This window comes from Pleurodeles waltl, chromosome 10 (genome assembly GCF_031143425.1).
Source record: "Pleurodeles waltl isolate 20211129_DDA chromosome 10, aPleWal1.hap1.20221129, whole genome shotgun sequence".
NCBI lineage: Eukaryota > Metazoa > Chordata > Amphibia > Caudata > Salamandridae > Pleurodeles > Pleurodeles waltl.
The window spans coordinates 317,361,997-317,383,487 of NC_090449.1; the positions used below are offsets into that span (position 1 = coordinate 317,361,997).

The following is a 21,491-nucleotide window of genomic DNA, read 5'->3' on the forward strand; positions in this document are numbered from 1 at the left end:
AGTATCAGTCTACTTTGCTCTGTGGGAAGGTTAGGTACAGAAACCTTGGGCAGAAGCGCCCCTCACTTGTGCTTCTTGGGGGTGCACATCAAAGAAACCATGGTCCTCTACTGCTCTCTCTGGAAGGGTTAGGCAGAGAAATCATTGGGTTGAGGTGGGGCTGCGCACCCATGGTGGTCTCTAGATGTGTATGGCACCGAAACCAGGAGGACAGGAGGTATCTTACCGCTCCTCAGTAGCAGAAGGTTCTGCTGTATTTTTTCCTGATTTCTATGAACTACAGAGAAGCCTAGTCTCAGACTAGACTGCTCCCTGATTACAACGCCTCTGTCAAGTTAGATGACCTTCGATTTCTTTTCTGGAGCTTACAACACAGATCTCCTATTTCTGCAGCAGATTAAATCATTCATGTATTTTTCAAATCTTCACACCTTTCCACAGTTGGTTGTAATCTTGATATCTTTAAAGCAGCCAGGATCTCAATTTCATCACGAAAGCAAGTGCTGAAGGATTTCTACTCATTTCTGAGTGAAATAATCCTTTCAGTGATAATGTATATTCCTCATTCTTAGCCAAAACCACATCCAAGATGATTCTTGCTGAAGTTAATAGTTCCTAGTAGGTTCTTCACTTGTTTAACCAAGTCACGCAGACGCATTTTGAAGAGTGGGCGTGAATCTCTTTCGGTTAAGGTTAATGCCTAGTGGTATCTTAACATGAACCTTAATGAGCAGAATATCCATTTGAATAACTTATTGTACCTAAAGTTTCACCCTTAAACTTGGCCTTATTTTGGCACCCCTTACGGAAAACAAGTTAAAATTAAGCTTATTTTGGCTCTAAACCAATATGATCTTTCACAGTCGCTTATCTTATCTTTCATTCCAAAGGCCATCCTGGATTTCCACATTTCTCAAGAGTTTTTTATCCTTAATTCATATCTGGATAAGCTGGATAATCAGGCTATGTCTGATTTTCCATATTTACTAGACAGCGTGGTTACAGATTGGCCCTCTCAAGATGTTTACTGTGCGCTGTTGTCCTGATCTAAAAAAATGCTTTTTTACTTTCCTTTACTTGGCCTTGTCGCTTGCAGCTCTCATTACAACAAATTAATGGATTTCTCTTCTACAGAAGGGTAAAAAAAACGGTCAAAACCGTTTTACAGAGCAGTAGCACGGTGGATTTTTAATTATTGAAGGACGCTTTGACGGTTGCCTGGTCTACTCTCCTTAATTTTATGTGCATACGTTTGTAAATGCAAGTTTTCAGGCCTGATATGTACATTTCTCCCTAACTATAGCACACAAATAGTGCCTTGATTTTGGATCCGGCCGATGTGATGGATTATAACATTATTTTCTGACTGGTATTAGATAGGGGCAACTCAAGGTCTCAGAAAGATGTAGGAAAATATGCAGAAATGTCTTCAATGTTCTACCGGAAATATGTAAAATCTTGGGAAAAAACTGACATATATGTAGAAACAAAAACCCAGCGGTATATTAACCCCTTGGCTGCTGGGCCTTTCCCCCAGTGCTGAGCCCTTTTTTGTCTATTTGGGGTAGTTTGCACTTAGGCCTTCATAACGTTTTGTCCACATAAGCTATCCACGCCAAATATGCGTCCTTTTTTTTCATCATATTAGGGAGTCAGAGTTTGTGGGTTCCCCTGGAGGAGACTAAGAAATTAGCCAAAAAACAGCTAAAATGTCGTTTTTTTGAGAAAAATGGGTAAAAAGGGCTGAAGGATAAAGTATGTGTTTTTTTCCCCTGAAAATGGCATCAACAAAGGGTTTGTAGTGCTGCAATCACCATCTTCCCAGCTTTTAGGAACAGGCAGACTTGAAAAATAAAACCACATTTTTCAAAGCAATTTTGGCATCTTACATACCCCATTTTTACTATTTTTGTGCTTTCAGCCTCCTTGCAGTTAGTGACAGAAATGGGTGTGAAACAAATGCTGGATTCCGGACAGCTAAACATTTCTAAAAAGTAGACAAAATTGTGAATTCAACAAGGGGTCTTTTGTGTAGATCCTTTAAGGTTTTCCTACAGAAAGTAGCAGCTAAAATAAAAATATATTGAAATAGAGGTGAAAAAAGAGCCATTTCTGTCCACGTTTTCTTCTATAACTTTGTCAAGCTATGGCAGATTTTTTAAACCAATAAATTAGCTGCACCTTGCAATGGGTTGTCATTGTATACCGGGTATACAGCAATTCATTTGGCGACATATAAAGAGTAAAAAATAGGTATCAGGGAAACCTTTGTATTTCCGAAATGGGCACAAGATAAGGTATTGAGAAGCAGTGGTTATTTGCACATCTATGAACTCTTTGGTCCCCATACTAGCATGTGAATTACAGGGCATTTCTCAAATACACTTCTTTTTTACACAGTGTCTTACATTTGGAAGGAAAACAATGTAGAGAAAGACAGGAGGAAATAACACCTGTTCTTCTATTCTGTGTCCCCCGAAGTCTCCCGATACAAATGGCACCTCACTTGTATGGGTAGGCCTAGTGCCCGAGACAGGAAGCGAAACATGTACACATCACATTTTTACATTAAAATCTGACGTGTTTTTGGAAAGTGCCTAGCTATGGATTTTGGCCTCTAGCTCACCCAGCACTTAGGAAACCCTACCAAACCTGTGCAGTTTTGAAAACTAGACTCCTAGGGGAATCTAGGATGGAGTGACTTGTGGGGCTCTTGCCAGGTTCTGTTACCGAGAATCCTCAAAATGTGACAAATAAAATCACTTTTCCCTCACATTTCAGTGCTGCAAAGTTCTGGAATCTGAGAGGAGCCACAAACTTATTCCACCCAGCATTCCCCCAAGTCTCCCGATAAAAATGGTACCTCTCTTATGTGGGTAGGCCTAGTGCCTGCGACAGGAAACGCAACATGACCACATCACATTTTAACATTGAAATCTGACGTGTTTTTAGGAGTGTGTCTAGCTATGGATTTTGGCCTCTGGCTCAGCTGGCATGTAGGAAAACCTAGCAAACCTGAACATTTCTGAAAGCAAGACTCTTAGGGGAACCCAGGATGAGGTAGCTGGTGGCACTCTCACCAGGTTCTGTCCCCCAGAATCCTTTGCAAACATCAATATTTGGCAAAAAACACTTTTTCCTCACATTTCAGTGATAGAAAGTTGTGGAATCTGAGAGATGCCAAACATTTCCTTCCAACCAGCACTCCCCCAAGTCTCCCGATAAAAATTAAACCTCACTTGTGTGGGTAGGCCTAGTGCCCACGACAGGAAAAAATGCCTCTAAACGCAACTGACCTGTTTTTTTTAAAAGTGCCTAGCTGTGGATTTTGGCCTCTGGCTCAGTCGGCAACTAGGAAAACCTAGCAAACCTGGACATTTCTGAAAACTAGACACCTAGGGGATCCCAGGATGGGGTAACTTTTGGCGCTCTCACCAGGTTCTGTTACCCAGAATCCCTTGCAAACCTCCAAAAACACTTTTTCATCACTTTTCACTAATAGAAAGTTCTGGAATCTGAGAGGAGCCACAAATGTCCTCCCACACAGCATTTCCCCAAGTGTTCCGATAAAAATGGTATCTCACTTGTGTGGGGAGGCCTAGTGCCCGCAACAGAAAATGCCCCAAAACACAACATGGACACATCACATTTTCCCAAAGAAAACTGACCTGTTTTTTGCAAAGTGCTTAGCTGTGGATTTTGGCCTCTAGCTCAGCCGGCACCTAGGAGAACCTAGCAAACCTGGACATTTCTGAAAACTAGACACCTAGGGGAACCTAGGATGGGGTAACTTTTTGCGCTCTCACCAGGTTCTGTTACCCAGAATCCCTTGCAAACCTCAAAATTTGGCAAAAAAAACACTTTTCCCTCACGTTTCAGTGCTGCAAAGTTCTGGAATCTGAGAGGAGCCACAAATTTACTTCCACCCAGCATTCCCCCAACTCTCATGATAAAAATGGTACCTCACTTGTGTAGGTAGGGCTAGTGCCCATGTCAGGAATGGATCACACAACAGTCAATGTTAATCCATGCATGAGGGCAACTGTTGACCCTGGGGTGATCCATTCCTGACAGGCACTAGGTACAGGCACTCAAGTGGGGTAGCGTTTTTATCAGGACATGTGGGGAAACACTGGGTGGTAGGAATTTTGTGGATCCCAGCATATTCCTGTAGATTGTGTGACAGAAATGCAAGAAAAAATTGAGTTTTTATTCAACATTTCACTTTTGCAGGGTATTCTGTGTAAGAACACTTTGGGGAATCCACACAAGCCACACCTCTATGGACTCCCCCGGGTGTCTAGTTTCCAGAAATATCTGGGTTTGGTATGTTTCCCTATAAGGCCGCCGAGCCCAGGACCAAAAACACAGGTACCTGCCTTACAAGACCAGATTGTTTTGAAACTGATAATTTTGATGTCTCCACAATACGATTTGGGCGGTGGAATTTGGGGCTGAACTAAATTGGGGAGCTCCCAAAAAAGCACTCTCTCTGTGCTTGCCGCCGCATGCACCTGCTCTCTGAGTTGGGCTAACCCGCAATTGTATCGCTGCAAAGACTGTGCTTTGGAAGGGACACCAGGACTGTCCTCCTCGCCTCCCTCAGAATCACTGGAAGAGGAGTTATCGAATAGGACTCCTCCAACTGAAAAATCACTCCCAGAGTCTGCGCCATTGTCCTATCCCTCAGATGCTGCTCTTAGTGTCTGCTATCTCAGTCTCTGATCCTGCGTCAGAGCTGTCCTCTAAAACCCATGTTGGGGCTTGAGCAGCAGTCATCCAACGAGACACCATCTCTGATAATGGCTAAACTGTCGCTCTAAAACACCAGCCTATGTAGACAGTCACAAAATTGCTGGTGGGTGTGTTTGTGATGCGTGCAACAGTAAAGGTCACCTTACCTTCACTTCTTTCCTCAACAGCATGTTCTCTCAAGATACTCAAAAAAACAAAAAAGGCACACTATTACTTCACCTTGTCACATACCGATCATCACAGTCTTTAGACCCTCTAGCGCCTAGTCCAACTATCATTATTGGTGCTTCCATTCCCATGACTTCCTCCACAGATTCCCTCACTACCACCCAGCAAAAGTGCCCTCCATCTCTCCATAACCCCCCTCGCACATACATTTCACTTGTATTATAGCACAGGTAATGGCTGGGTTTACTAATCCACTCAGCTATTCACATCTAACACAGTTTTGAGCTTTGCAGTAGGTAAATAAACCTTCTGCGCTACTTTATGGCATCAAAACTGCCACTAGACAAAAGTCAGATCCTTTTCTAGCAGAAACATAATCACAAGAGTTACTTGACTTGTTAATTGCTGCCTAAAAGCTACTGTTGAAACGCGTCAGTTGAAGTATGTGCATTGCTTTGGAGACGCAAGCTGCAAAAGAACTAGAGGCGAGTATATATATATATATATATATATAAAGAGATCACCTTTATATGTGGGTGTGGTTTCCCTGGGGGCCGATCGCATCCCCCAGGGAACCACACACACATTGAGAAAAGTGATCTCCCTATATATATGTTATAGATAGATATGGATATAGATATACATATCTATCTATATAGATATATATCTACCAAATTGTTTCTTTACGAAAACAGAATTAAAGCAAGTGACTGCAGAGTTTCTTTTTCCTAAAGAAACAATTTGGTAGGTGGATTTCAGGGTTCGCGACCCTACCGTAGTCTGCCGTACAGGGCGCAGACTAAACGTGACGTAGAACATTTAAAAAAAAAAATATATATATATTTTTTTTAATGGCTGCATGGTTTCCCGGGGGGGGGGCATAGTGCCTCCCAGGGAAACCATACAGCTATTTAAAAAATTGCCCCCACAAAGGTTCAGCCCACAGGCGATGCCCTGTCAATTTAATTTGTTGAAAAAAAATAAACGCAGTTGTGCCCCCCAGGGGTAAACTCAGTTTTCTTTTTTAAATATGCCCCAGGGGGAGGGAGCAGCCTGTTTTCAGAGTGAAATCCCTGGTGTCTAGAGCAGCTGCAATCCAGGGCCAGGAAACCGTTTCAGGAAGGCCTAGTTTGAAAGGGGAGAATCTCCCCTTTCAAACACGGCCTCCCCAAACAGTGAAGAGGCCTGTTTGTGTCCGTTTTCCCCATCGAATCAGGAAGCGGCCTTACCTACGCTTCATGCTCCAGTGGGGAAAACAGATTGTGATGAGGCGCGCTGACGTCACAAAGGGGTGAGCGGGAGGTCGGGGGGACACACAGAAGCTTTTCTGTGTCTCCCGATGGGGAATTACATTTTTCAACCCTCTCCCTGATGTTGGTAACTGGTCGTGACCCGCACCATGTGCATTGCGCCACTTTGTAAATATGGCACCGGGGAATGGCCTCAACACCGCCTTAGCGTAAAAAAAATTATGCAAGGGCAGCGCAAGGTGGCAGTAGCGGCTTGGAAATATCCCCCTTAATGTTGAACCTTGTCACTCATCCTGATTCTTAACACAAATTACTCCTCCTTTCTTTCCTCATGCAAAGACACGTTTTCTCTTTGCCTATGGCTAAAGGAAAATAAAAATCAGAAAGTCTCAGAAATCTCCGCCATTTTTCTTTACTATCCAAAATATGTTGCACCTTTACAAAATATCGAAATTCTTCAGGGAAGGTAAGGAATCCTTTTTCCAAGGAAACATCTGCATAGCATTTAGATTGTCCTTAAAATGTACTTTTAAGAGGTAGTAAAATGAAAAGCTGTCAAAGTAAGGAAAATGTACAGGATGTAGAGACAATGTTATACTATGTTTGCCTGAGGTTCATCTACAGATGTTTATTATCCATGGTTCAATTTTAATTTAACATTTATTTTTATCTGGTCACCTCCAAATGATGAGTACTGAATAAAAGTCATATAGAACCGGTAAAGGTAGATGGTTCCCTCTTTCCCATGTAACCTTTACTGTATACACATGCACAGCATGCACAGACACACACATACAGACTTAGGTCTGATTTAGAAGTTGGCGGGGGGAATACTCTGTCACAATCATGACGAAATCCCATATGCTGTATTACGGTCCCCGTAGGATAGAAAGGGGTGATAATACGGCGGACTTGATATCCATCACGTTTGTGATGGAGTATTTCCCTTCCGCCGACTTCTAAATCAGGCCCTTAATACTGAAAATAGTAAAGCAAGTAAGGTTTCATTTTTTTTAACTCTCAATCCCACAGTTATGAGCATGGAGAGCCGAGCACTGCATTTGTCCACACTTGTGCGTGAAGCTGAGCAAAGAGTCAATGATCTAACTGCTCAAGTGGTAAACGAGGTGCCGACTGCTGACTGCACAGAGAAAGAGAAGCAGCTGAAGGCCTGGGAGTGGCGATACCGGCTCTACAAGCGAATGAAAGCAGGGTTTGAACATGCTCGTAAGTAGAACTTTGCAGGGGAGATTTAAAACTGGTAATCGGGGAGTTAAGGATCTCATGTTATTTCTCCTGGTTGGATTTAATGACTGATTGTCAGATAGCTCTTTACTTTATAACAGGGTGTGTGAAATCAGAGCACATTATTAAGGATTACTGCTGGATTAGGGATAACATCTTAATAAAAGTTGCTGTTTTAATAAATTAAGAGTGCAATTAGACCTTATGATTGGATCGCCCTCACATATAAGGGACCCCTATGAAATGGAAACATTTGGATTTAAGGCCTGTAATGGAAAAGTGGGAATCTGACATTTGAAATGGAAGAGATTTCTCATCACTCTGATGCCTTTTTTAAAGGGTTTGGATCTTGAGTGTTTCATAAGGCATTTTGTTGGCCTCCAAATATGAAGAGTTTGGATCTCATATCTGTAAAGGGAAGGATTAGATTAAATGGCGGTGGTAGAGCAGTTTGAATCAGATTAATGTAGTGGGAGACTTTTTGTTCAAATTTAGTCACATTTCTGTAATGGGAGAGTTTGGGCCAAATTTCTGTAAGGAAGAATTTAGTCAGGTTTCTGTAAAGTGAAGTGTTGGATCCAATGTTGGTGTATAAGGCATCTTTAATATCATCACCTCTCAAAAACACTTATGCTTTACTTCTCAATTGTTTGAACACAGTTTCTGTATTTTTATTTATATCTTAGTACTTTTCCAGGTTGGTTCCATGCATCAATAAATATGTTTATATATTCCTTCAAGCTTCAATTTTAGTTAAATATTTATTTCCATTCGGTCAACTTATGGCGTTTGCATACCAACATTAAAAAAAGGTATAGGGCTTAAAACATACTGTAAACATTTTCAGCTCAATAATAGGAGGGTGGAGGACAGAGATATGTGTAATGGGCAAGTAAGTAGCTGTTGTCCATCTTCAGTCTCATAGTTTTAAATTAATGAGTACTAGCACAATCTGCACTGTTCTCAGTGGGGTCAGACTTCTTGAAAGATGGAATATTTGGGCCTATGTTCAGGGACGGGCTCTGAATGTCTGTAAACGACGTTAAGAAGTGGAGATCGAGGGAATTGTACTTGAGATTGACACCTTATATGCGGGAGCTTATTTAAGCTTCCATTCAACTCATACTTGGCCCCATGAGTATCTCAATACATTCTTGTACACTTCTTTATCTCCCCCCAAGGAATGCCAATTATTTCTGTTATGGTGGCCTATGTTTCTATACCTCTGTGCATTCAATCTAATCGGTCTGGATGGATCTGGAGACTACATCAGTGGGAAAGTCGTCTCACCTCTCTGACTTCTTCAAAAATAGCACAAATGGAAAGAGCTCACTGGGAATTCCTTTTCCCCGTGATTTATGGTGGCTGTTGAAGCTGTCTGTATCTGCTTCTCTATGTATTGCATGGAACTACCTCAGTGGCCTTAGCTTATTATGCCCCACACGATTAGAATTCTCACTGTGAGATTTTCCACGTTTTTATCTTTAATAACTTGCCATTAGTTTCTCCCAAGCAGATGCTGTGGACCATCATCAATAGTTATTCCTTCACTACTACAGCAATGTGTTCAGTCTGGTCTGGGGTTTATTCAACCCTAATACAGTAGAGCATTGTGGATATGTTTTTTGGTGGATAATTTTTTCCTGGACCAGATCAAGGAGCAATTTCTGCTCTACATAATGTGCCATCCCTGCCTTATGCTCTGGTCTAATATTGATTGAATTGGACTAATGAGATTGGGTTGAAGTGGTGGGGGATCTTCCATCATGGTAACAAACTATTGTTAAAGCAGGCCGGACGCTGACATTTTTTCTCCTTATCCAAAGAGTCAGCCTATGTTGGAGCAGAGGTTAGCTCTGAGGGGATGAAAATCTATGACTTCTGCATGTGGTGGGCCTGAACAGACTTTTGGAAGTGGACTGGGATACATTTGAAGCCTGTGTGACTGGGCCCCTGTTGGCGGCAAGATTTCAGGAACTGGCAGAATTATCATAAATCCTCTAACACTTGTTTAGTGCAGGCTTAGTTGCTACAAATATGAGAACACTGACTAAGGGCTGGGGCTGCAGAACTAGAGAGATCAGCAAAACACCGTAAAGCGGGACCCACGGTACAGTAATACAGGAGCACAATCGTTGCATCACAGTAGCTGTAACACAAATAAGGAAAACAATTACTAACTGTGAAAGTATAACCAGTCGTCATGGGATGGTGGTGAATGCTCAAGAGTGTCACATATCATCTATATTCATTCACACACCAGGCATCTCCCAGAAAGGATCCTGTTTTAAATTTCTGCCAGAGTACAAGATCAATACTCATCTTCTATGCCTCAGCATGTGTCAGCAAGTGAGCCTCAGCCAGCTTAATCCGATGCCCCTGGAACACTTCAGACTGTGTGTTTTTCCATTCTAGCATGAGGAATAGGACAAACGCACAACTCATCAGGCTTTCATCTGGGGTTCATCTGTTACTCAATATTGTGTCCTAGAATTAGATGCTTCCATCTGCATCCTGGCTGTACAGCACAAATACATTTGAACCATCTTGGTTGCAAAGATAAGAGAGTCTGGTATTGGGGAAGGCAATGCATCCAGCACAGAGCGAAATGGAGAAGGTTTTGTCAAAAACTATTATTTCCCTTTAGTCTAGCACTCCCCACCCAGCTGCGGAAGGTGGTCAGAAGCCCCACAAATAGAAATTTGCAGAGAAGGATAGTACTCACAATCTAGATGGCAAAGCAAGCTCTTACTGCCCACATACAAGTTAAGATCACCTGTACAGGGAAGGTTTTTTACTTAGGTGTATAGGTCAGTGCCATATATTGCTTTTGTCATCAGTAGTGGACAGAAATTATGATTTCTTGAAGACACTTTCCTACAAATGCAAAGCATAAGCCAACTCCTTTTAGTTTGTGTTGCTCTGTAGGCAACTGCTTGCTTGGTCCTATGAAAATTTGGGTGGGATGTTTGGAAAACTAAGAAGAGTGAACGCTAAGCCGTTCTATAAGCCAGAAGCAGGATTGTATAATTCTGTCCTACTTTTGGTGCATGTCCATTTCCTACCTATTAGTAAGATAGAGTTATCGCATAGCACTGGGCCATATTCAGAAATGTGGGGGCTAAAAAGGAGGTTGGGAGGGCAAAAGTGACTTTTATCTGCCATAGGATTCTATGCTCCTCGATACAGAAACAAACAGTGAACAGAATTACACCAAACTTGGCATGTAAGTAGAACATTAGTCAAGGAGTTGCTTTACTTGGTTTGGTATAAATCAGTTCTATTGTTTTTGCGAAATTAACAGTTAAAAAGTGTTCTCGTCTGGCATGAAGAGGTTATATTTTAGAGGTATCTGGACTATTACTCCATAGATCATCAGAGGATATATGAATACAAGGCTGATTCATGAAACCACTTCAAAAACATAAAGGCACGCAGTTGGACTAGGAAGCATATTCTGCCATTGTCCATTATGGAAAAAACAACAAGTGATGGACGGAATGCTGAACATTGTCAAACATTCACCCCCAGTACAGTGATCTGGGCCTAAATCCATCGTTTTTTTGCTGCCCGTGCCATTACAGTTTGGACCCAGCCATATGCAAATCAGTCTTGACCCTGTTCCCCATTGGAACAGTCCAGCCCGAACTGCTAGGCCAGGTCTTCCTTGGACTGGAAACAAGTATCCTGGGACCAGTTTTGGGGTTTCACCCCTCATCAGCCAGGCTAGCTTGAATCCAGTGGCATGGGAAGCACGGGACCCACGTCTGGGCATACCCTTCCCACTTAGGGCGACAAAGCAAAAACAACAAGTGATGGACGGAATGCTGAACATTGTCAAACATTCACCCCCAGTACAGTGATCTGGGCCTAAATCCATCGTTTTTTTGCTGCCCATGCCATTCCAGTTTGGACCCAGCCATATGCAAATCAGTCTGACCCTGTTCCCCATGGGAACAGTCCAGCCCGAACTGCTAGGCCAGGTCTTCCCTGGACTGGAAACAAGTATCCTGGGACCGGTTTCGGGGTTTCACCCCTCATCAGCCAGGCTAGCTTGAATGTTCAGCATTCCGTCCATCACTTGTTGTTTTTGCTTTGTCGCCCTAAGTGGGAAGGGTATGCCCAGACGTGGGTCCCGTGCTTCCCATGCCACTGGATTCAAGCTAGCCTGGCTGATGAGGGGTGAAACCCCGAAACCGGTCCCAGGATGCTTGTTTCCGGTCCAGTGAGGACCTGGCTTGGCAGTTCGGGCTGAACTGTTCCCATGAGGAACAGGGTCAAGACTGATTTGCATATGGCTGGGTCCAAACTGGGGTGGCATGGTGAGCAAAAGAACGATGGATTAAACCCAGATCTGTGACTGGGGGTGAGTGTTTGACAATGTTCAGCATTCCGTCCATCACTTGTTGTTTTTGCTTTGTCGCCCTAAGTGGGAAGGGTATGCCCAGACGTGGGTCCTGTGCTTCCCATGCCACTGGATTCAAGCTAGCCTGGCTGATGAGGGGTGAAACCGGTCCCAGGATGCTTGTTTCCGGTCCAGTGAGGACCTGACTTGGCAGTTCGGGCTGGACTGTTCCCATGAGGAACAGGGTCAAGACTGATTTGCATATGGCTGGGTCCAAACTGGGGTGGCATGGTGAGCAAAAGAACGATGGATTAAACCCAGATCTGTGACTGGGGGTGAGTGTTTGACAATGTTCAGCATTCCATCCATCACTTGTTGTTTTTGCTTTGTCGCCCTAAGTGGGAAGGGTATGCCCAGACGTGCTTCCCGTGCTTCCCATGCCACTGGATTCAAGCTAGCCTGGCTGATGAGGGGTGAAACCCCGAAACCGGTCCCAGGATGCTTGTTTCTGGTCCAGTGAGGACCTGGCTTGGCAGTTCGGGCTGGACTGTTCCCATGAGGAACAGGGTCAAGACTGATTTGCATATGACTGGGGTGGCATGGTGAGCAAAAGAACGATGGATTAAACCCAGATCTGTGACTGGGGGTGAGTGTTTGACAATGTTCAGCATTCCGTCCATCACTTGTTGTTTTTGCTTTGTCGCCCTAAGTGGGAAGGGTATGCCCAGACGTGGGTCCCGTGCTTCCCATGCCACTGGATTCAAGCTAGCCTGGCTGATGAGGGGTGAAACCCCGAAACCGGTCCCAGGATGCTTGTTTCCGGTCCAGTGAGGACCTGGCTTGGCAGTTCGGGCTGGACTGTTCCCATGAGGAACAGGGTCAAGACTGATTTGCATATGGCTGGGTCCAAACTGGGGTGGCATGGTGAGCAAAAGAACGATGGATTAAACCCAGATCTGTGACTGGGGGTGAGTGTTTGACAATGTTCAGCATTCCGTCCATCACTTGTTGTTTTTGCTTTGTCGCCCTAAGTGGGAAGGGTATGCCCAGACGTGCTTCCCGTGCTTCCCATGCCACTGGATTTAAGCTAGCCTGGCTGATGAGGGGTGAAACCCCGAAACCGGTCCCAGGATGCTTGTTTCCGGTCCAGTGAGGACCTGGCTTGGCAGTTCGGGCTGGACTGTTCCCATGAGGAACAGGGTCAAGACTGATTTGCATATGGCTGGGTCCAAACTGGGGTGGCATGGTGAGCAAAAGAACGATGGATTAAACCCAGATCTGTGACTGGGGGTGAGTGTTTGACAATGTTCAGCATTCCGTCCATCACTTGTTGTTTTTGCTTTGTCGCCCTAAGTGGGAAGGGTATGCCCAGACGTGGGTCCCGTGCTTCCCATGCCACTGGATTCAAGCTAGCCTGGCTGATGAGGGGTGAAACCCCGAAACCGGTCCCAGGATGCTTGTTTCCGGTCCAGTGAGGACCTGGCTTGGCAGTTCGGGCTGCACTGTTCCCATGAGGAACAGGGTCAAGACTGATTTGCATATGGCTGGGTCCAAACTGGGGTGGCATGGTGAGCAAAAGAACGATGGATTAAACCCAGATCTGTGACTGGGGGTGAGTGTTTGACAATGTTCAGCATTCCGTCCATCACTTGTTGTTTTTGCTTTGTCGCCCTAAGTGGGAAGGGTATGCCCAGACGTGGGTCCCGTGCTTCCCATGCCACTGGATTCAAGCTAGCCTGGCTGATGAGGGGTGAAACCCCGAAACCGGTCCCAGGATGCTTGTTTCCGGTCCAGTGAGGACCTGGCTTGGCAGTTCGGGCTGGACTGTTCCCATGAGGAACAGGGTCAAGACTGATTTGCATATGGCTGGGTCCAAACTGGGGTGGCATGGTGAGCAAAATAACGATGGATTAAACCCAGATCTGTGACTGGGGGTGAGTGTTTGACAATGTTCAGCATTCCGTCCATCACTTGTTGTTTTTGCTTTGTCCATTATGGAATCATAAACCTGGCAGCATATTCACGAATCCATCAGCTTTGACTGGCTGGACACCACAGAAACATTTCTGTTGTGGCTACCATTACCCAACAGAATGCACAGAGCACCATGTTAGAAAACATTCTAAGTGCATATGGAGGCATAGTGGAAACCAAGGAATCCAAACAACATTAAAAGTGATATTTAAAAATAATAATTTTTATCAAGCGGTTCACAAATCCTTTAACAAATTTGCCAATCCTAGACCTCACCTAAGTCCTGTGGGCCTTCTTGTGGTCTCAGTATTTACAAATCCGGCAAGGGTTCATCCCTGTGACAAAAATTAGAGAAAAATAATTTTGTACACTAGAATTGTGCTTACACATCCCCCACTCATCATGGCTTTCGGCCGAACTATCTTCACAAGTGATGGAGTGGAGATATTTGAGCCTTAGTCTTTGGTAAAAACATCAAAAAGTATGCCCCACCGGTTGTATGTACCTTTGGTTGTCACCTTGAAGCTTTGAGAGGGAGCTAACATTGGCAATAGATTTCTAATATAGTAAAGCCAAAGGGTTTCACAATAACGACAGAGATGATGGTAGTTCAACCATAAAGGTTTATTTTTCGGGATATTAGTCGATCATCAATCAGCACATTTGGCCATAGTTAAGAACGTATATAAATAGAGCCAAATATTCAGGTGCTCAAGTATTCTAAATGTACGGTTTTTTAAATGCAGGATAGTAACAAACAATAAGTAAAGAATGCAACTTATCAAAATAATATGGTCCATAAATAAACCCACATTGTCTAAATTAAAATAAAAGAGAATCAGGGATTTCTAAATAGGAAGTGAAGAAGGTCTCAGCATTCTGTGAACTTCAGTAGAAGTTCAGAGGAAACAAAAGAGAGTCTAGCATAAGGTTTTCCACTCAGAAAAAAACCCAATAAAAAAGCCTGCTCCCTTCTAAGTCAGGGTAGCTTCTGATGCTAGCTAACTATGAAACACTAATTAAAGCATAACTGAAGGTACCAAAACATCCATATCTTGCTCCCACAGTCCATGACCAATCCTGCGGTGGCATTTGCTGAGATCCGGTAAATTCCCAAATTCCCATTCTCGCACCAATAGGTACACATCTGTTTGTCCTTCAGATTTAAATCTTCCTAGCATGGTAGTTACAGGAGGCTCCTTTTATTGTCATCCCTTCACTTCTGCTGCCAGCTTTCTCTTCCCAGACCTGACCATCAGTCCAATACATAACAATAAACCTTCCTTTAGATATCAATGAACCTAATAACACACCTTCACAGGAAAGAAAAACAGCATACTGACAAACTTTAAGTGTTAAATGCACAACTAAAGCCCATCGGCAGCCTGAATTACCTCAAGAATCAAAATAGAAGCACATTACAATATTATCGATCCTTAGCAATCACATTATTACTATCAAAGCAAAAGCACAGTCAGTAAATACAATTACATTGATTATCATTCAACTTAATATGACTCCTCAACAAGCTAACAAGAGGTAACTTACTACAATTCTTGTTAGAGTGGAACACACAGATTAATGAAGTTAGCCATGAGGTGAATGTATGAATCACATACACATGAGTATAAATGATAAATAGAAGGTGGAGCGTTAAGTTACTCCGCTCCATAAGCCTTTGCTGTGGTTGTTGGCCCCGAATGGAGGGTTAGGTGCAGGCAGGGGTGTAGCTTGGTCAGTGAGATTGGGTGGGGGAGTTGTGAGCTTCAACAATCAATTTTCTAACAATCACATCAGATCTGGAAGTATATACCTTATGGTTGACACTGATGACATTTTTTCCGCTAGTGCCTGGGTAACAGTGAAAAACCTGCTGGACAACTCCACAGAGATTCTTTTAGGAATCCTGTAAAGATGAAGGGGCAGATTTACAAGAAACTGGTGCATCAACATTGATGCACCAGTTTTCTTGCATCAACCTTCCCCTCCTAATGACACCATGGGTGTGCCATATTTATAATACTGCACACCAAGGCGCACGTTAGGCCAATAGCGTCCACATTTTTGATGTTATTATGGCGCTTTGTTCAACTAGCAACAAAAACTTTGACGCTACTGGAGCAATGTGCAAGGAGTCCCATAGGTTAATATTGGTGCATCATTTTAACGCCTGCTCAGAGCAGGCGTTAAAAATGATGCCAAAAGTTGAGCAGTGAAATCTTGTAGATTTCACTGTGCCATTTTTGCTGGCCTCCTAAAGGCGGAATGCCCCCCTTGCATACATTATGCCTGGCGCATGCGTGCATCACGCCACTTTGTAAATCCGTGTGGCAAAAATGCCTTCCTAATGCCACATTAGCGTAAAAAAATTATGCTAGTGTGGCAAAAGGAGGCACTAGGAGGCTTGTAAATGTGCCCCGAAGTGTGCTTCAGAAACATCGCTGCAAATGGTAATCAGCTTATTTATGAAACATGCTATAGACTATTATTATTATCCCTCAACCTTTGCCCTTATTTTTTAATAATCGCAAAATCATGAAAGGCTGGGTTGTTCCTTAGTGAATCTGCACCTGCAGGTTTCACACCAAGCAAGATCTCAGTAATGGGTTTTTCATTCACTGGCGAACATATCGACTGGCAACAACGATAAAATGTCTAGTGTTCTTGGCATGTGTAAGCACTATTTTAGAAAAGTACGGTGCGTTGTGTGTGTAAAACAAACACGTGTCATTTCATATTTGTTTTCTGAAGCATAACTCCTTTAACATGTGTTATCGCCTATAGGGCATCCCTTTGGCAATTCCACATTCCTTCCTCTTTGGTATGTGATTGGATAGGTCGTGCAGTGGGTGGATCTTTTCTGGTACACCAGATGTCATCATACAGCCCATCGTGGCTTGGTGCTCGAAAGTGTATGACATCGCTTCTATTAAATGATCTTCATTGCTTCCATTTTGTGGTAACAATTTAAGTATGTCATCTCCACCCTGCGTTTCTAGACATAAGTCTTGTTCCCCTGCAAGACTTCCTGTGATGATTGGGCAATTGAGTAGCTCTGTGTGGCCTGGACGAAAGGGCTACATGGTACTTGCAATGCATACCCGCGATCAGACGTCCTTACTCTTTACTGGCTTATTCGACACTTTCAGGTTTTCAGGGACAGAGGCTGTTGGTGTGAGCTGGTGTTGCTGAACTCCCTCCATTTTTGGCTTAGCCAGTACCATTCTGCTTTTGGCAGCTGCTCAGCTCACTTCAGGCATTGGCTGACGTGTCTGTGATATACGGCATTCTTCCCTTTCAGAAGGAGCACATTCACAGTGCTTAATTTGTGTTTGTTGTTTCTGGAGCGGAGCACCGGCACTTAATTTTGAGGGCTGGCACTTCTCACAATGGGAGAAAGGAGAAAGCTGGAGAAGTGAGCTGAAGGGGCAGGTAGTGGCTGTAAATTGATTAAAGAGGCCAAGATGGAGTAGTCTGTGCTCGCACATTTAATTGCAGCAGCCAAGTGTTTAAGACTAGAGCTTTGGGCACCAGCGCGATTTTATTTACAAATTGAGCAGCGATTCACACACAAAGTAGTTCTCTTCCGCGCCAGGAACTACTAAAGCAATGAGAGATTTTTTAGACCAAACATTTTTTGCTTTAGCCATTTTTTTAGAATGACGATGGCCTTGCAGCTTCCACAACAATAAAGTTTTGTAAAAACCATGGCAAAGCAAGACATTAGAAAGTCAAAACGCTGCCACCCAACAACAGGCCTATTGGCTTTGCCAATGCTTGTTGTTACATAGCAGGAAAAGCCAGAGTTACTTCTTAAAATCAATACGTTCTTCCTTACGACTGCTTACACATGAGGTGTGAATCTAGGGTGTGTAACATGCATTTGGTTGCCCCTGGTAATTGCTGCAACAACGCATCCTTGATGTGGGGCAATAACAGCCGTGCAGTGGGATTAGTAAATGGCCCTGCACGAGCACTAATTAAGCCTCCGACTCTTGTAATTTAGCCTGCGACAAAGGCAAATGTAGTAGATATTTTAGCCAGGCACAGTTTCTCTGCTGAGCCTAATGAGTCACATAGCACTGAAACAAAAATAGCTCTAGAACAACGTGCGTTAATTGTCAAAAATAGGGAAGGTTTATAGATGAAGCCTATTTTTTCCAAATCCATCTGCGTTAGACTGGAACCAGAACTTGTACCTTGCCTGTGCAGTAGCAATAAATTACCGCCGAGTTACAGCTGCTAAAGAAACACAGAAAAAAACTTGCCCCAGAGAAAGCTTCCAACTTGGGACTCAGTCAACACAGAACCAGCCATTTAGCATATTTTGCTGGTTGAAGGTGTTTATCTGGCCCATGTCACTTACACCCAACTCATACAGCATGTTAAATTCTTTCATAGTTGTGTGGTGGAGGGGTGGGGGGCATGTTTACCCCTCGTTAGTAAGTGTACAACTAACTATTTGCATTAAATTAAAGTTTTATTCAATCTGCCAATTAAAGCATTCGGTGCCTGTCGTGTAGTTTAGCCTCACGTGTCATAAACTCCAATGTAGCCTGTAAGTATTTGTTTATAATGTGTTAGCACTGTATCTAAGTTTTTCTTTTTTGATCGGTACCCCAACGTGCCTCCGCAGAGTCCAAAAGTTCACTAGTTTATGGGGGCGTAGGCTGGCTCATTCTGGCATCAGACCTCAGCTTTTCACCCCCCCCATCCAACTTAGGCCAGCATTACGAGTGCTCCATCACAACCCCCTGAATTATGCCACCTTGGAGATACCCTTACCTGGGGTCCCAGTAATTGTTTATGCATCTTCCAGTAAAGTAGACAAAGATTGTTGTTGAAGAGTGAGTTTGAGTGATACCACTGTTAAACATTTTGTAGTTACATTCACCCTTCTTATGCTACCTTCCAACCTGCAGGCACAATGTAATGTAAATTGCATAGGTTCCTTTTCTGATTAATCTTTTAGTATAGATTTCCAGCTGCACTTCGCCCCGGTGCCATATTATACAACGATGGATGCACTGGTTCCCAATAAGCAATGGTAAGAGGACCACGAGATTTTCACCACCCACAATTTAACTGTCAAGACATAGGTGTACCTCACTCCCCTCCCCACCAAACCCTTCAGTATTATCCACAGTGAGGATCTTCGCTGAAGCCTCTGCCTGAGACCTTAGTTGAATAATTTTAGACTTCAGGCCTGGTGTCCTCATCTGGGCCCCGAGTGGGACTGCAGGGTTGGAGATCGAGAAGATTTAAAGTTCCTTGGCGCTACAGAGTCTGCAGTGCCATTTGTAACTCCTTGTGCTCGCTACTTTGTGCGCCCAGTTGTCTGTCTCCTCCACTACAACACACAAACATACACACAATTTTTAAAACAGCTTTCTTAAAAATATTTCATCCTATGCCTATCTCTCTGATCTAGGTGTGCCTGACCCACCAACTAACGTCCGCTTGTCGGTCGCCAGCAGTAGCTCTTTGCAGGTTTCGTTTCAGGAGCCATTGAGTGTCAACTCTGCAGTGGTCACCAAATATAAAGGTAAGAATCTATCCTGATTCAAGAAACAATTCTACATAGTCCTACACTGTCATCCATAATCATAGGCCAGAGCAGAGAAAGACGTAGATATTATGAATTACATTACACCTTTGCTCTTGCTTCTTAGAGGCTGAAACTGGCTTACTTTAAATGCACAACCTTTCAATGGTTCAACTTCCCAATACACCGCAGACTTGAAATTCATTGTTCAGTTCTCATGACTTTAGCTTTTTCTGGTTTCTGGCAACTGTCCTTTTACACTCACACCATTTGTGTTCTGCTTGGTGCCTTCACATGGGATGTAGGGTAGTGACACTTGGTGCACATGTTTGAAATATGCTTATAATTTTGGAGAAATTCAGCCAGTTGATGGGACCATGCTTTGTGATTTCTTGCTTTTTCCTGGAGCTGATAACATTTTGGGATTCCTTGCCCAGAATGCTTCTGGGGTATTTATTTTTGTCAGTGGCGTGTCTTATGTTTAAGTATGATTAGCCTAAGGATTTTTGAGGCTTCAGCAAAATATATTTTGAGGCCCCATGTTCGGAAAAACTGTAAATCTGTTACCCATTTGCAGATAATTCATAACTTTCTGATGGCAAGCAGTATTAAATTATACCTCAAACATTCAGAAACAGTAGCATGCAAAGCCAGCCAAATGCTTTAGCTGCCCATCTTTGGCAAGCCAAAAAAAACAGAAAGAATCTCGAACAAGCATTAATAAAGTAATTTCTTTTTGAACTTGGATCTAGAGTCTTTTTGACATGCAACAGCATTTTATGTGGAATTTAGTGTATAACCAACCTATTTCATGGAGGTTCTCAGGGCGATGGACTCTGGCCTAGTGTTCTGCAGGTGGGTTCACATACTATATTGGGATTGTAGGGTGTGGGTTAGAATAGCTAGGGCAGCCTTCCACAGCTGAAATATGGAGCAAGGAACGCAGCATGGGTGTCCACTCTCGCCCTTGGTTTTTGCACTTGCCCTCTGACTGCTATCCACCATTCTCAGGAAAGACTTACATGATTGAGAGATCGCTAAAGAGGGCCCTGTCCAAATGGTTTCATTGCATATGGATGATGTCACTTTTATCTCCAATCACCTAGGACCTCAGCGCTGCAGTTGATAATCTATGTAGGGAAATTTGGTGAAGTCAGCAGGCGGAAGGCCATACTATTTCCCTTAGGGATACTGACGCAATGTAAAAAGGCCAAGCTGCCTGACTTAGGTCTGCAATGGGAGGTAGATCTCTTTAGTCCCTTAGGAATTGTGGTTGCCACGACACATGATAAACAATATGCATATATTATGGGAAGGGTACTGGATAGACTGCAATCGTCCACACGGTTTTGAAATATGCTCCCTCTTTGCACCATGGGTAGGTTGGGGATCACTAAGCTAGTTTCCCTCCTGTGTAATATGCAAAATGCTTTATGTCCCTTGAGGTCAAATAATTGAAACAGCTGAATATGTTTTGGTTACCCTGGTCTTGGCCGGCAGGCTTAGACATATTGAAACTAAATCAGGAGGAGTAGGTGCTGGGTCTACCCAAGACGGAAGTGTATTATTATCCAGCTCATATTTAGCATGCTCCTAAATGGCTTACCGATGATGACAACAGAGAAGATCTTCTATTGCGAGGAACAAGTGGTTCTTAACAGAAGGGAAGTAGAGTGGATGTTCCCCTATGCTGTGTGGCAAAAAGGGAAAATTTAGGAAAGGATAGCTACCAGACCACCCTTTGCAAGAGACTTGAGTATGTAGGATTTAGAGCCATTCCATGCATTTGCTGAGATTTGATGGTCAGTCAATGGAGAGAGGGAGCTTGCCAGATACTGAGGGACTTATGCCCAGGAGAGATGTTCAATATTTTTCCAGGAGGCCGAGGACTCATTCAGAGTGGGTCCTGGACAATTTCTTCAACACACTAAGCTCCCTGTATGGTGAGAGAGATCTGGACTGACCTTTCCAGTTCTACTACTATATTTAGTACTTTGGAGGGCATTCTGCAGGTGAGCACAGGGAGTCATCTCATTCACTATTGTACAAAATCAGCAAAACCATGCCTTGATTAAAGGCCAGGGGCACTTGGGTGACAGACATGGTGATCATGATACAGATAAAGATTGGGCGGTAGCCTGCAAAATGGTGAAGACTGTCTCAGGTAACAAGTAGATTCTCTTCAATTGTTTACATCATACATACCAAA

At 43.5% G+C, this 21,491-nt stretch overlaps 1 protein-coding gene across 4 annotated transcripts in view; it reads left to right on the forward strand.

Annotated features, from left to right (window-relative positions):
- The window catches only part of LOC138261506 (ankyrin repeat and fibronectin type-III domain-containing protein 1-like), a 1,513,685-nt gene that overhangs the window by 1,229,750 nt on the left and 262,444 nt on the right, over positions 1–21,491 (forward strand). For all 4 annotated transcript variants that reach the window (XM_069210501.1, XM_069210504.1, XM_069210503.1 and 1 more), the window contains 2 exons: positions 7,206–7,400; positions 19,169–19,282. In XM_069210501.1, coding sequence (XP_069066602.1) covers positions 7,206–7,400; positions 19,169–19,282 — 309 coding nt within the window. The remainder of the gene's footprint in view (positions 1–7,205; positions 7,401–19,168; positions 19,283–21,491) is intronic.